The 15,573-nt window shown below is 32.9% G+C and overlaps 1 protein-coding gene across 1 annotated transcript; it reads right to left on the bottom strand.

The window, feature by feature from the left end:
* Positions 1–530: 530 nt before the first annotated feature.
* LOC110112553 (potassium channel KOR2-like) lies at positions 531–6,699 on the bottom strand. Its single transcript, XM_020844810.2, has 12 exons — positions 6,683–6,699; positions 6,307–6,531; positions 5,030–5,093; positions 4,603–4,942; positions 3,686–3,981; positions 3,493–3,573; positions 3,282–3,380; positions 2,832–3,053; positions 2,549–2,737; positions 2,257–2,332; positions 1,870–2,164; positions 531–641 (listed from the first exon to the last, which is right to left on the bottom strand). The coding sequence occupies exons 2-12, from the start codon at positions 6,519–6,521 to the stop codon at positions 542–544; spliced, it is 1,977 nt and encodes a 658-aa protein (XP_020700469.1). The 5' UTR covers positions 6,522–6,531; positions 6,683–6,699; the 3' UTR covers positions 531–541.
* Positions 6,700–15,573: the final 8,874 nt, after the last annotated feature.

Raw genomic sequence — 15,573 nt, 5'->3', positions numbered from 1 at the left:
TTAAAAGAAAGTTTTCTACTTGAATAATTAACCCATCTGCCATTTGTCCCAAAAATGAGTAGTCAATAAATGATGGATTTAGTCAAATCAGATTGATTGGATTATGATAATGGCTCATTTGGTTGGGCTTTATCTACTTGGCAGCTACATAAAGCTGTCACAAAATAAACACATTTCATATTAAAAACAAAATGACATAAGTCAAATGGATTGATTAATTTCATATACTTTGCTGCATCAAAAGGATTTTTAAGGAAAGAATTGGATTTACATTATTATTATAACTGCAGAAAAAAGAAACTTCTCTGATGAAATCTGTTTTAATATATCCATCCTTCTATGGCTTGCTACAGCAGCGATAAAATACCATCTCTGTCATCTATCACTGTTTAAGCTGCAGCTGAGCTCAACACAACAGAAAGAAACTTCCATCTTCGGGAAATGGCAATTACAACTAATAGCCAAGCAATTTTTCAGCAACATTGATGGTGGCATAAAGGTTGCTTCGCTTATGATGAAGATTTTGACTTCTGTTCATCAACTAAAAATGCATTTGCGCATTTTCTCTGGCATATTCCAGAATCTCAACAACTGGTTTATTTCCACTTCTTTGGCCTTCATCAAGAGGAGTATTTCCCCACCTAGAATGGATGGTATATAAATATTAGTACAGTGAAAAATAAAAGTCAAGAAGGATTAATTACACAGTGGTCCTATCATTGATATGTGTGATCAACATTATGAATCGTCCTCCATTTATTCTTATTGTGTTCTATTGGAGGTGTTAAAACTATTTTGTAAAAAAATTTCTGATAATTTCCAATCATATTAGTTTTGATTACTTTTTTTTTTTGTCATGTTAAGGCTCATTTTCTGCCCTCTATGATACATTATTCCAAAGTACCCAAATTTATATTCAATTATATTATATTTAATAAATGTTACTCCTATTACTTTTTATATAACTATTTCTTACTTTATCTTTCTTTTTTTTTATTTTTTTTTCTTACTTTATATTTCTTAATCTTTATGATACATTCATCTATATTATCTTATTTTCACCACACTTAACACTCCCAAGGAACTTTAACACGCCCTTATCAACATTCATATTATTTTGTATATATAATAAATGTAAGGTTTAAGGGTATTTTGGTGATTTTTAATTAAAAATTTATTAAATGTACATTTTAAGCCGTTATAATTTTTCTTATTGAATTTATTAAATGTGTGAAATTAAAACTTAAATTATGATTATTTTTTTAATTAAAGAAATGTCTAATATATTTTTTTAGAAAATTATAATTACTTGAAAATTATATTAAAATTTTTTTAATTAGAATATAACTAATATACCTTTATATTTAACATCATTAACTCTAACATTGAATGTTAAGACAAAAAAATTTTGTTTTGAAGAGTTGAGGGACCAAAATGATCTCTCAAAAGAGTTGGTGATCATTTTGGTCCATCAAAAAGAGTTGAGGGACCATTTTGATTTTTTTTTCTTTGATCAACTATGATCACTAAATCTTTGATTTCCTTTTTTTTTTTACATAAATGCTAGTAGCTAGTGCTTCTTGCCCAATCATCTAAATATTTCCTTAACTAATTTAGTGAAGTAATGTATTCAATTGTTTAGAACTCCAAATCTCAACAGGCATCTCATATTAATGTAAAAATTTACCTTAATACTTTTTCAAACGAACTTATCTTTGCATGTTGGGTCATACTAAGCTTAAATTCGTGGTTTTATTTATCAGTCTCTTCTAATTTTTTTCTAAAGAGTTTCATTTAATAATTAATTTGAATAGGTTTTAGAAGAACATGCATATGCAGCTATTATGAAAAGAAATCACCATATAGTACCTATCTTTGGCAAGAACATTAGCTCCGAATTCAATCAAAACTCCGGCAACTAAATGTAAGCCTGCTGCTGCTGCAACATGAAGTGGAGTCCTCTGGTCATAATTCTGACAATTTGGATCAACTCCATACTTCAACAACCTTTGCAATATGTCAACTTTGTTATCTGCTGCTAATTTGCAAAGATATGTGCCAGAATCTTCCAGGTTCAGAACTGCTCCGTTCTCCAAAAGCAGCTTAGCAATTTCCTCATGACCTGCCTTCACAGCCTCTAATAATGGCGAATTCCCAAATTTATCTGCATTTAAGAGTCAGCAAATTTTACTCAATGGTTAAGCACAAAACTTTAAATGAAAGGAAAGCTTCTTCCCATGCCATTGCCTAACTCACCAAGGAAATTGACTTCTGCTTTTCTTTGAATAAGGAACTTCACAATATCTTCATGTCCTCTTGATGCAGCGATGTGCTGAAACAAAAGGTTGATTTAGTAAAGTTTCTGATAACAGTATTATGTAAATAATCAAGTCACTAAGATAGCAGTGTTATCTATCAATTGCCTTTGATTCTATGCTTTCTATGAATTCTACATGTCCTAATTACTAAACAACCTTCAAGTAATTTCAAAGTAAATGCACGTGGCTTGCTAAATCATGTTCAATTGGTGAAAGATAGGAGGACATACAATTGTAGTTCTTCCATCATAATCCTTTATGTTAGGATCTGCTCCTGCATCAGTTAAACCCTTGAGATGATAAAAATCTCCATTATAAGCCGCACTTCTTACTCCCATTGAAAGCTCTGCCTCTCTTTTTGTGATTAGGAAGGATATCTCTGATACCAACGGCTTTTTGTCTAGATCAATCTCGTTTCCCTTTTACCATATCAAAAAATGAAATTTTGAATATAAATATTTAGCATTGCTCATGAGTTTAAACGAAGATTAAAATTTTCTTTAAGTGTCTGACCTCAAGCAGGTTTCTGAGTATTTGATAGCTATCTTTGACATAAAGTTGTAAAATACTGCTCAGATTTTCTTTTTGAATTTTTAGTATTCTGCATAGTTTGATAACGCGAACAGTGTATGACTGTGGAATATTGCACAGTGCTGCAACTTCACCAAATAAATCAGAAGGCAAAATTTCTGATATCAATTCCACTGATCTATTTTCTCCTATTAGCACCTCCTCCTAAAATAGAAAATACATGATAAGAAACAAAATAATTGGTAAGTACTACTCAATCTATCCTACAGTACCAAGCTTTCGCTTTTGCTTCATAAAATTCAAAGAATTATCTTTGTTTCAGTATGAATAATTTTAAATTGGGTTGAAAAAAAAAAAAAGAACATTACTAATAAATTAGCTTAAGCAACACTTCAAATATTTGGTTTCCAAAAATTAGCCAATGTTATTTACCAGAGAGCCATGAGATATAATGTATATGTGATCCACAGCAGTCCCTTGTTCAAGTATCACTTCTCCTGGTAGAAAGAACTCTTCCGTCAGTTTCATTACCTGCAAAAAATTTGAATCCAAAATTGTTCATGAAACTTCAATGAATTCACTCAATTTTTTTTCAATTTAGAACAAAAAAAGGATGGTCAAAATAATCATTTTTGTGACATACAATCTGATTCAAGAAATTATCTGAACATCCTTTGAAGAGTGGAACTTTCTGAACTATCTCAAAATACAAGGACTGCGATAACTGCAAAAATATTTGAAAAGCTTGTAAATTGGAAGAGGAACTACACAGTTCACTACATAATCTACTTCTCAAACTTTTCTGTCTGATCTAGATGATCAAATAAATATAATACCTTGGCTTTTACAGCCTCTGGAATGCCGTCAATAAAGCCACTTTTAGTTCTACTGCATTCATATTGCAATCTCAAGTGGCTTTTAATCTGGTTTCTGATCTCATTACTTAGATTAGTTCTATCCATGTACCGTGTTATATTGGTCATCTCATCCCTAAATCTTTCAGTCTTTGAACCCTTGACTATCAAAGCTGTCATGTTACCAATTAAATAAGCCCCAAGAATCATGTTAAATGATACATATATGATGAGAAAAACCATCTCTCTAGTATTCACAGCATGTATGTCACCATATCCTGCATAAAACAGCAAACCGGTGTTGAACAGGTTAGAATATCTTCTCATATTCATCAAACCAGCTCATATAATAGATTCAAATATATATACTTCTAGTAGGGCTGTCAAAATCGGGTCACAGGTTAGGATGGGGTCAAATCTAAAACTGACCTGACACTGTTCGACTAGACCCGAACCAAACCCGTTTTTGCAAACGGGTTAGTTTTCCGAACTGAACCCAAACCTGAACCGCTTCGGATCGGGTCAACCCGAACCCGACCCGCTTCGGGTATCTTTTACTAAAATTTCTTTATTTAATTCGATTTATATAAACCTAAATTAAGGTAAGATTTACTTCAATCAATTTTAAAAAAATCAAGCTTAATTTAATTTTGGCAACATTGTTAATTATTTTTTAATATATCATTTACTTATTTCTAATTAAAAACAGGTCAAATCGGATTGATTTCGGGTTTCAGGGTCAACCCGAACCTAGCCCGGTTTTACAAACGGGTCGAAATTCCTAACCCGAACCTGGTTTGGGTTTGGGTTGGGTAAAATATTGACACCCCTACTTCTAGGTAAGAAAGTATTTTAAAAGCCAAACCAAAGGACGCCTGAAGGAAAGATAATTAACTCACCTATGGTAGCCATGGTGATGGAAATGAAGTAGAGAGAGGTAATGTAAAGCTTTGAAAAATTCATATCCCTGAAGTTCATATAGCTGTAATCTCCCAACTTTAGACTTCCAATCCATGTGTAATCTTCTTGCTCCGGCGGCATAGTTGTTGCAAGGTAGTAGAAGATGCATGCAGCTGTATGTACACTATATAACTGTACAGTAATAAGCTTCACAATCCTAACGTATAAGTAATTGATGCGGATGTCGTTCTCTATCTTTATGAAGAAATGGTTAATTTTTCTCACACGATACAGTCTTGTCCACATAAGATACCTAACCATTTCTCTTCTTCCTGTCCCCTGATTATTTTTACGAGTACTTAACAAGTTAGTATGAGCCACAGGGACATGAAGATTTATTTATATTTACACAAACACCTCAATTACCTTGTATATGGCATCCCATGGCATGCATCCAAGGAGGTCTATAATGAAATCTCCCGATCCATACCTGTAAGATACAATCATTGCGTTTAATTTAATTGATTTTTGCTATAGATTGACTTGAGCAGATGTAAGAATGAGTATTAGGCATAATTTAGGATGGTTTTCTGCTTCTTAAAGCAGTTTTTTAGTACAAAAGTTAATTTTGTATTAAAGCTAATGTAAGAACCAGTAAAAAACCTATCTCAACACTACAAGAAAATCCTCCATTACTAGCAGATTTTCTGCGGCTTTCCAGCGAACTATTTTCCGATGACTTTCCAACATATTTCCGGCGGAATATATCCGACTAATTTTTCTATAGATTTTCCAGCGGCTATCCGGCGGATTTCTATTGGCTTTGGTTCCGGCGGCATTTCCAACATTTTTCAATTTCCGGCGTTTCAACCTGGATTTTTAATTAATTCTTTTTTATTTCCAGCGGCATTATTCAGCCGGAAAGCCGCTGGGAAAATTTACAGCAGGAAATTAGGTGACGGTTGTTGTTTCATACGTGGCTTTTACTGGAGGAAAAATATTCGCCGAAAATCTTAATTTCCGCCGGAAATTCGCCAATTTCCGCCAAAAAAATTCTTCGGTAATAAAGGATTTTCCTGTAGTGAAAACGAAGCCTTAGTCTACTACGTTCAATTCTTATTTTCAAAATCATTTTATACAATGATTACTATGTTAGCAATTAGCCCTTGATGATCCGAGCGTAAAAAAGATTCCAAAAAATTTTCAACTGAAGATATTCAATCTTCTGAAATTATTCTTAATTGAAGATAGATAAGTGCATCCATTACTTTCATATGTAGTTAAATATATGCTTGAACAAGTTTGATAAGCATACAGAAATCATTGATGCATGCATATGTATTTTGATTTATTCCCGAACCAGTTTGATTAGATTCAAGCCAATTAATCCAAAAATGTTTATAAATATAAACACAAATATTTCTTGGGAGTCTCTAGATCCTTATATATTATGCCTAGAGATCGAGAGATCTAGAGACTCTCTAGAAACTTTTTTGCTTCACAGATGGTAGCCGAAGACAAGTGGAACCAGTAAAAAAAAAAATAAAAACCAAAACCCGCCGGTCATATGATGATTTTGCAGAAATTCATTTTGGAAGAATCCTAATTAAAAAGAAAAAGGATAACAATAAACATTCCTGTCAGTTTATAATGCTTTGAAGGGAGAAAAAATTGTTCAGTTCAAATAGATTAATAATACTCACTGTATGGCAATACTGTGTTGATTGTACACCATTTTATTGCTGTGAGGATCTCTATATGCGACGAAGAAGTTAAGCAGCATATCCACGAGGAAGATGACTATGCTCAACCCATCAATTAATGTCATTTTATCCGTCAGCTCTCTGAAGAAGCCGAACTCCAATGGCGTAACAAAGGCCGAGTATATACGCCACACCAATACAAAGTTCACCCACATACAATACCATCTGTAAGGAAATAATGAACAATTTTTACATGTCGATGTGTTGATGACATGGTGAGACCAGAGGTGACATGTAATAAATACTAAGTAGAAGTAGTTGGGATAAGGAAAATGATTAAGATGTTTTTGATGGAACTGACGAGGAATTTAATTACCTATCATTGGGATGGATAATAACTATCCCGCATCTTTTATTTATCACTTCAAGTGTTTCAGTGTTGCTTCCATTTTGAAGCTCATAATCTTTTGAGAAGAAAGCCAACCCACTATTCATAGAGTCTTGAAGGTTGTCTCTCACCTCATGTTTTTTGGACCTCTCATTTCTCTCTCTCTTCATCTCTCTCTCTCTCTCTCTCTCTCTCTCTCTCTCTCTCTCTCTCACTCACTATAGTTCATACTTCATAATGCTCAACTTATAGTGCATAATGTCGAATAAGAAAGATGGAGTTGAAGGCTAATTGAAGCAGGCCAGAGAAGAAAGCTGATGTGGAGTTTTGTCAAATTTCAAAATGTGAAGCCGGTTTGATTTTGACATTAACATATTTATTTATTTAATTGCTTTCAAGATGAATATTTTTTTGAGTGAACATGGCATCTTCCTCTTCAATTGGAGCCAATAATAGGCTGATAGTTGGGTTCAAATCCTCTCCAAATCTAAGCTCAAATTTTTGTTTGAGCTCCATTGATAAGCTGATTTGCCTGAGTTTGAATTTGATCCCATGAAAAATAAGAGATGGGAAATTTAGCAAAGGGAAGCCGATAAGAAAAGTAGAAAATTATGGTTTCGTTTGGGGCAGCTTTCTTACTGTTATCTTAAGTACAAAATTTTTTGAACAAAAAATTTTTGTACTGAAAAACTACTTTAACAAAACAGTAAGTAAGCTATCCCATATGAAGCCTATACATAGAAGAAAATAGGGCAAATTTTGAGAAGGAGCATAGTTTAAAATTGTATTAGGAATAGGAGCATGATATTAAGTTAATTTGAAAAGGAGCAGAAACGCACTCATCCTTTGCGTTTTGCGTTTTCTGAAGAAAACGCAAAGCAGGACTGCGTTTTCTGAAGAAAACGCAAAGCTACTTTGCATTTTCTTTGAAAATGCGATAGTAGGTGGCGTTTTCTTCATCCAAATCAAATCTAGGGGCATTTTAACATTATTTGAACTTAATTTCATGCTCCTAAACCTAATACAATTAAATGCGATCCTGCTTTGCGTTTTCTTCAGAAAATGCAAAGTAGGATTGCGTTTCTGCTCCTTTTTAAATTAAATTAATTTCATGCTCCTAAACCTAATACAATTATTAACTTTGCTTCTTTTAAAAATTTTGCCAAGAAAATATCTTTATTATTGTAGGTACAACCGTACAATAATAAGAACAAATAACAATTGGGTTGGAGATGCCAGTTTTAAACTTCTCCATATAAATTTCGTTGTCAAACACAAAAAAGCAAATAAAAGACACCTAAAAAAAAAGCTAAAATAAGAGCAAAATGCGGAGTTCCAAATGCTTGAGGCTTTCAAGTTACATATTTTTACAAATTTATAAATTAAAGAGAGCTGTTTTATTTTACAATTGCAAGTAATTAAAAAACATATTTACATTCAACCATTTTCTACATTTTTCATTGGAAATTTCAAAAAAATAAAAAAAAATCTTGTAAGGTACTATGGAAGGCAAAAAGCCAAGTCAATATATGTAATTTAAATATATATTCAATGGCTGCATATCTCAAGAATTTTGAGATAAATTGGCTTTCTTTTTTTTTTTTTAAATTACCACAAAATTTTAGCTAAATTTATGTATTTTCCTTTTTTGTTTGTAAGGATATTACATTCAAGAAAAATAAATTTATCTTCAATACAAGTTTGCCAATATGGAAAGGTCAAAGTTGATATTTTCTCGAAAAATTAAAATATTATATATTTTTATTAAGATGTTTTGAAAGGATTCGAAAGAATGCGTTGGATGGCAATGCAATATTTCTTTCGAAAATTTCTCCAAAGAGACTTTTTCTTGATAGGGACAGACTGATCGCCAAAGAAATATTTCTTTTTGTGAAGTCTCCAATGCATACAGATGTAAAATCAGACCAATTATCGAGGGGTGAAGAGACAATATATAGAGAGAATGCGTCTTATTACAAAAACTAAGAAAATTTTTTGGGTTATTAATTGGTGAAATGATTAAAATTTTTATTTTATATGAGTTGTAATGAATAAAAATGTCTATAGGTAATTTCAGAATCTTGTTAATATGAATGATTAAGGTTTCGTTTGGGACAATTTTTTTATTGCTTCCCAAAGTAGCTTTTTAGTACAATTTTATTTTATTTTTTACTAGAAAACTACTTTAAGATGTAGCAAAAAAGCTATCCCAAATGAAGCCTAAGAGACATGAGAAAAGAAGAGAGAATCTAGAAAGAGAGGTTATGGGACTTCATTTTATTGCAAAAAAAATTCAGGAAGGTGAAAATTGATTGGCGTTGCATTGGGTCACCATTTGACTCACATTTAAAGGTTAATTGGGGCCAAGGCATAGTGCTATAGGGAAGACTTTATATATTTTAGATGGTTTGGTAGAATAACAAACTTTAGCCTAGACAAGACCAGTGAATTTGTTTAGCTTTCTAGGAATGCCTAACTGTGGGCTCCGAAAATTCGCCCCCCGACCTCCCCACTTTTAGGGGAGTTTTTAACATATTAACATTCGAGCTAAATTTTTAGAGGGCATACTGGGCTTGAAATAAGACACTACCTAGCGATTTCACCCTCATTTTGCGAGGACTTTATAATATTAGTTCTAGTCTTCTATAGGCGCAAGCCTCTATAGTTAATTACCCCTCTAGGTAATGACAGAGAACTTTCGATTAAGGCTAGTCATCAAATGAATACATCGTACTCGTAAATACGTGATATCCTGCATATAGTAGCAGCATGGGCTTGGGTATATGAAAATTTGATAATTAAAACTAGAAGTTTTGTCAACTTGCAGTTAAAGAAGATGGTGGGGGAATGGATGATGGACCTAATTAAGATACCATGGTTCCATCATCCCTAGCCATCATGGTCGCTGTTCAACTTATTCAGAGGATGTAGTCGACCCAACCTAATAGAAAGATCCTTGTTGGCAGCCATGGTTTGCATGGTCATGAGTATTTATCAAAGGGGACAAATTTGAATCCACCTTAGCTAACAGAGGAGTTTTAGCCCTATATATTATATCCTATTGATCATATCTCAAGGATTTAATACCATTGGGCTGCTTATGGGCTTTGGTTATGACCATAATTTAGTAATATCGTTTGGTAGCAAACCACCCGGTCTATAGGGCTCAAGTCATAATTGTTTACCTACGGTGTCATTGCTAGCAAAACCATTGATTAGATGATATGTGCCACGTCCCTACTGGCGGGCGACTATTTGAAAATGAATCCTAGTAATATTCTCCATCATACATTAGCTCTTTTTAAGCTGAAGTGATGTTTAAATTTATATACCTTGATAAACTGTTGCGAAGGATGAATAAATTTTACTTTATGTGTTTGATGGTTAAATTTTGATTTTAAGTATTTGGATTTTAGAATTTGGATTTTGTGGGTTCTTGGTATTTTAAATTTTAAATCTAATTGATATTTTAGTGACATTTGATAATATTTGAAATTAAACCCTCTAGTTGAAATCCATGTTCAACATGACAATTATTCGGGTAGTTATGGGTAGTTTTCATTCTATTGGTTGAACCTTATCGACTCTATCATCTTGTCAATAGAGGATCAGGTTCATCATCAATTGTATACTTTTATTAATAAATTTTCTTGGTTGTAAACTTTAAAGGCCTAATATAAACCATAAAATAAAATATCTTGGTCGGTGTCACAACTGTATATATATTTTTAATGATTCGAGGCATGTCGACTCCTATCTACTCACATAGAAGGATCAAGCTTGACCTTAAACTTATCATTTGACCCATGTATCATCCTCAGACGTCATGTATGTACCTAAAACATGCTCATCGGAGCCTATGCGTGTATTTGGGGCATATTTTATAATTATCTGTTGAACCTTATCGAATATGTTTAATCGCTAACAAGGAATTGGATTCTTTACTGGATTTATTCCTTTGTTAGTAAATTTTTATGGTTATAGGCTTTGAAGGCCTAGTATGAATATACAAAACAAATGCCTCAGTTTACATCACGACCGTATATTTATTTGATAGCTTTAGCTGTGTCAACTTCTACCTATTAATATAAAAGGATCTGGCTCAAACTTAAATTTATTATTTGACCCACGTAGCATCTTTAAATGTCACGTATGTATCTGTAATAGGCTCATCGGGTCCTATGCGGGTATATACTCTTATGTGTATACATGTTAATGTTCTTGCATGTGCACTTTTATGTTTTAATGTGTGTGTGTGTGTGTGTGTGTGTGTGTGTGTGTGTGTGTGTGTGTGTGTCATAGTGCATGTGTGGGGGCATTTTAGAATGTTTAGTGTAGATCAGTGGTGGAGGAAACTGTCATTTGAATATGTGCGGCACTACATTTTAAAGTTTATAAATGCCATCTATCTGATTATTTTAGTGTTACAAATCTGGTGGCATAGCGTAGTAGCTCATATACGCTTTTTTCCTACTTGCATAGATGTTGCAAATTCGGTGGTGTGATGTCCTAATGCACTAGGTCTCATTTAGATATTTATAGACGCCTTCTGTCTGCTTACATGGATGTTGCAAATTCAGTGGTGTGGCATAGTGATGCACTGTGTTTAACTTAGAAATTTGTAAACACCTTTTATCTACTTGCATAAATATTGTTGATTTGATGGCATGGCACTATGATGCACAGCATCTCACTTAGGAATTTATAAATGCCTTCTTTCTTCTTGCATAGATGTTACAGATTCGATGTTGTGGCTTTGTACAACCTTCATTTTCCCATTTCATATAGGTAATTTTTCGTGCACTACTTTTTGTTTTATGCAGGTAGATTATCATGCACTAACGAATCTCCTGTTATTGCTGGTATATAACTACATTCACTATAGTTCTCTTGTACATACTCACATATAGTGGTTGTATGTATAATATGTTTCCTACAATAGCTCGTAAGCATTTGCATTTGGTGTAATCATATTGTATTTTCCTTGTGGATGATGCATTTGTTACAAAATGGGTATTCTGTAACATGTTATAAAAGCATATATCAGCTGCATATCTTCCATCCTTGTATGTAGTGAATCAATATATTTCCAGTTATTGATTGATTATTGACTGCAAATGCATCATAGCATTTATTATTTGATGTTGATTTTCATCGTTGCACATGTGTATATTTGTTACAAATCAGTACTCCCATTTTCTTAGGAGACTATAAATTTGCTAGGATTCTACTATTGGCTGTTAGTTGAGCTGCATTCTCCACTAATTTATCCCTGAATGTTTTTTGGTGAGTTACACCATTTACAATCTATCTATCATCATCGTTCAAAAGAAGATCAATGTATTCATTAGCAAGCTGCATCATATACATTTGTATGAGGTACTATCATTTTCAGGCTTATTACTACGCCTATTTACAATCAGGCAACATTGATCGTATGCAAACTATATTTTTTTTTGAATTCCTTGAATACGCATTGACTAACAAGTCATTGTATTTGTTGTTGTTATTCATCATATTTGTAATAAGCCCCGCATCGTTACTAATTATGAGCATAATCATTGTAGGCATTATAACTCTTCTATCATTATCCATGGGCTAGTTGTATTGAATAGAAATCTTTTAAAACCAGTTGTATATATGCATATTTATCACATTTTTCATGCAATTTGCTTGTGATATTTATGATGAATCTTCTATAGTGACCCGTACGAGCTTATGTTGGTTGCATATCATCTTTTCTTGCGTGTAGTGAATTGGTGTATTATCTTGTAATTTGATGTTGGTTGTTAGGGCATTAATACATTCATTGCCTATTGCCTACTAAGGACTTTTTATGATTTGTTATATGCATAATGGGCACTCCATTCTCTACCCAAGTGAATTGTCAGTGGATGTAGGTATTCAATGTATGTCGAGATGATGAATATGCTTACAAGGAATTCTATTATTTGTAGGCAATATGTCATATGTATCATAATTCTTATATCTGTGTATATAGGAAATTCATGCATTCATTGCAAATTGATTGCGAGTGGGCTATCTTCTTTATCGCAACATCTCATCAGTATCTTTAGGGAACGTTTACATTTATTCATATATAGCCCACATGAGTGCATCTATGTTTGCAGATGATCCGTTATTCTTGCGGCGTGTCTATTGCCATTGATCATCACCCGTAGGTGTATTATTATTCATACAACACATCTCCTATTGCTATCAGCAGACATTAATATTTTTTGTATGCTACATTATGTATGTTTGCAAGGGATTTTACTATTTATATGACTCGATGTTCTTGTTTGTTTATTGATATTGATAGTAGGGTTGAGTTACAACAAATATTAATTTCTCCGTTCATGCTAGCTAACAAGCTATTGTATTTGCTTAAATATCCTTCAATTCTTGTGGCAACTTCCGCTTGTGTTTTCAAGTCACTTGATGCCAGTTGTAAGAAGATTGTTACTTTCATAGTTTATCTACTGTTTTCACTCCTCAACACACTAGTATGTCAGGTAATGGTTGTTGATTGTAAGAGGGTTATTTTCACCATAATCTCCTACCCTTAGTTTATGGTTTGGTTGCATTCTTCGTTCAAGATTATGGGTATTTACAATTGCCTATGAGCGAGCTGTCATGCTCCTTTGCAATTATGGGACACAAATTGTATGTAAATTGCATTTACTTTAAACTTCTGGGATACATCTTTGGCTAATAAGTCATCATTTACCAACCTTTTTTTCCTACAGATAGTTGATGTATTTTTTTAGCATTAGTTGTAGGAGATTAATGTGTTATTACATGCCTCCCATGCTCTAGCATTAGACAACATTGATTTCCTTTTTCGTTTCTGAAGAATTGACATGTTTGCTTGAAGCTGAGTTATTGTTGAGTTATTACATTCATTGGTGTGTCATCTATAGTCATATGTATGCAACTTATTACATTCACTATGAACCCCCTTGCATTATGAATAAATCATTTTATTTCAAGTTCCATGATTCATGTTTGTAGACAATTCAGATTAATTAGATGCTTTTTTTCATGTGTGCAAGTAGCAAAAACTTCTTTCACAAGTTAACCAACATTGGTAGTATGCATTACATTTTTTATACAACTTGCATTTGTTTGTACATATTTTGCACTCATTATGAATTTCATTTTTTTATTTGTATGTATTTTTTTTTTCATGTATTTTTATCACATTACATTCTAATATATAGCCTTAAATTTTTATTCCATGTGGTCCGAAGTTTATTTCAAGCCCTTGTCATTTGATTCAAATCATATTCATGTCCCCTGTTATTTTGGTTGAGTTAAATCCCTTGCAATTAGTTCATTCATGTTCAAATCAAGTCGCTTATTTACTATAAATTTTTGCAGTCTCTCGATGTCTCCCCTATTTAGGAGAAATTTTTTGAGACATAGCCTTCCACACCACACTACGTGAGCGCTTTAGGTAGGGTACTTAGAAATATCATTGCCATGTTACAAAAGCGTGTATAGGGCCTACCCGTCTTGTCGTACGTATTGCACCGGGTTTCCTCCTACCGTGCTATGAGAGCACATCTAGGGGATTCTCTCGCTCGATGGTGGAGGGTTGGGTTTTGAGTTTATATATTATACCTTTGCAAGGGGGTTGATGATAATAGTTTGACAATGATGAATGCACAAATTTCATTTTAATTTTTCTTTTTCTATTTTCCTCTCTTTTTTTTAATCTGTTTATTTTTTTCTTCTTCTTTTTTTTTTGTATTTTTTTTTCTTTTTTATTTTTCTTCTATATTTTTTAATTTTATTTTTTTACATATATATACATTTTTATAAATCTTTGTCAATAATAATAATAATAATAATAATAATAATAATAATAATAATATTATTATTATTATTATTATATTATATTTTATTACATAAAATATAACTAAAAAGATTACTTTCTCTTATGTATATTAGATTAGAGGTTTGAATGACTATAAGGAGATTTGTTGTTGGGCTTTGTTAGTGAGGTTAATGTGGATTAAATGGTCTTTAGAATGGCTATTTTGTTGTTCAGCCTGACTAAAGAAGATGGGATATTATAAATGGGTTTAGGGTTTAGGTTATATGTATTACAAGTTAAGAAAGGTAGTGATTAAGTGGAGGAGTGGACAGTGGTATTTCAGTTAAGGCTAGGTAAGATGGCTATAGAGTTCAGCACAGTGGCGACATTCATCGTGCTTGTGTAAAGGGACAAGATTGGTTTGGAGTCGAGTGAAGAAGAAGAAGAAGTAGGTCAATTTGTTGTGGTTCTATGAAAATGAGGTACATACGGGGTCTTCGATCGATACATGGATTTGGCATGGAGAATATTGGCTGGAGGGAAATGACCAGGAGATCATCAATTTGGAATAGAGGTGTGGAAGGAAGTAGGGAAATCAAAAAAGGGTTCGTCTGGCTTATAAAAGAGAGGTCGGATGGAGCCTAAGGTGGAGATCATGTACGAATAGGGCTTCATTTGTAGATCTCCAAAAGCTCAATTAGATGTCACTCTAATTTTCATTTTATGGATCTCTAAAATGCATATGGATTCACACTGTGATCTTAATTTTGTCATTCTTTAGAAGCCTATCATGGTGTCATCATAGACTTTTAGATGTTCTTATAGTCAATAATATGATTTACATGTTGGCTTTAGTTAAGTAGGGACTCATACGAGAGCGATAGAGTACTTCATACTAAAGCCTTAGAGCATCATTTTAATTAAACACTTGTAGATAATATCATCACCTCCTACTCTTCTTATGCCAATGTTGTCACCTTGATTCCAAGCATTTTTGTATATGCTCAATATTTATCATTACTGCAATCATATATGAATATAACATTTAAACTATATA

The sequence above is a fragment of the Dendrobium catenatum genome, unplaced genomic scaffold (genome assembly GCF_001605985.2).
Source record: "Dendrobium catenatum unplaced genomic scaffold, ASM160598v2 fragScaff_scaffold_1252, whole genome shotgun sequence".
NCBI lineage: Eukaryota > Viridiplantae > Streptophyta > Magnoliopsida > Asparagales > Orchidaceae > Dendrobium > Dendrobium catenatum.
The sequence above is the reverse complement of the archived record's forward strand: the minus strand, read 5'-3'. Positions and strand labels throughout refer to the sequence as shown.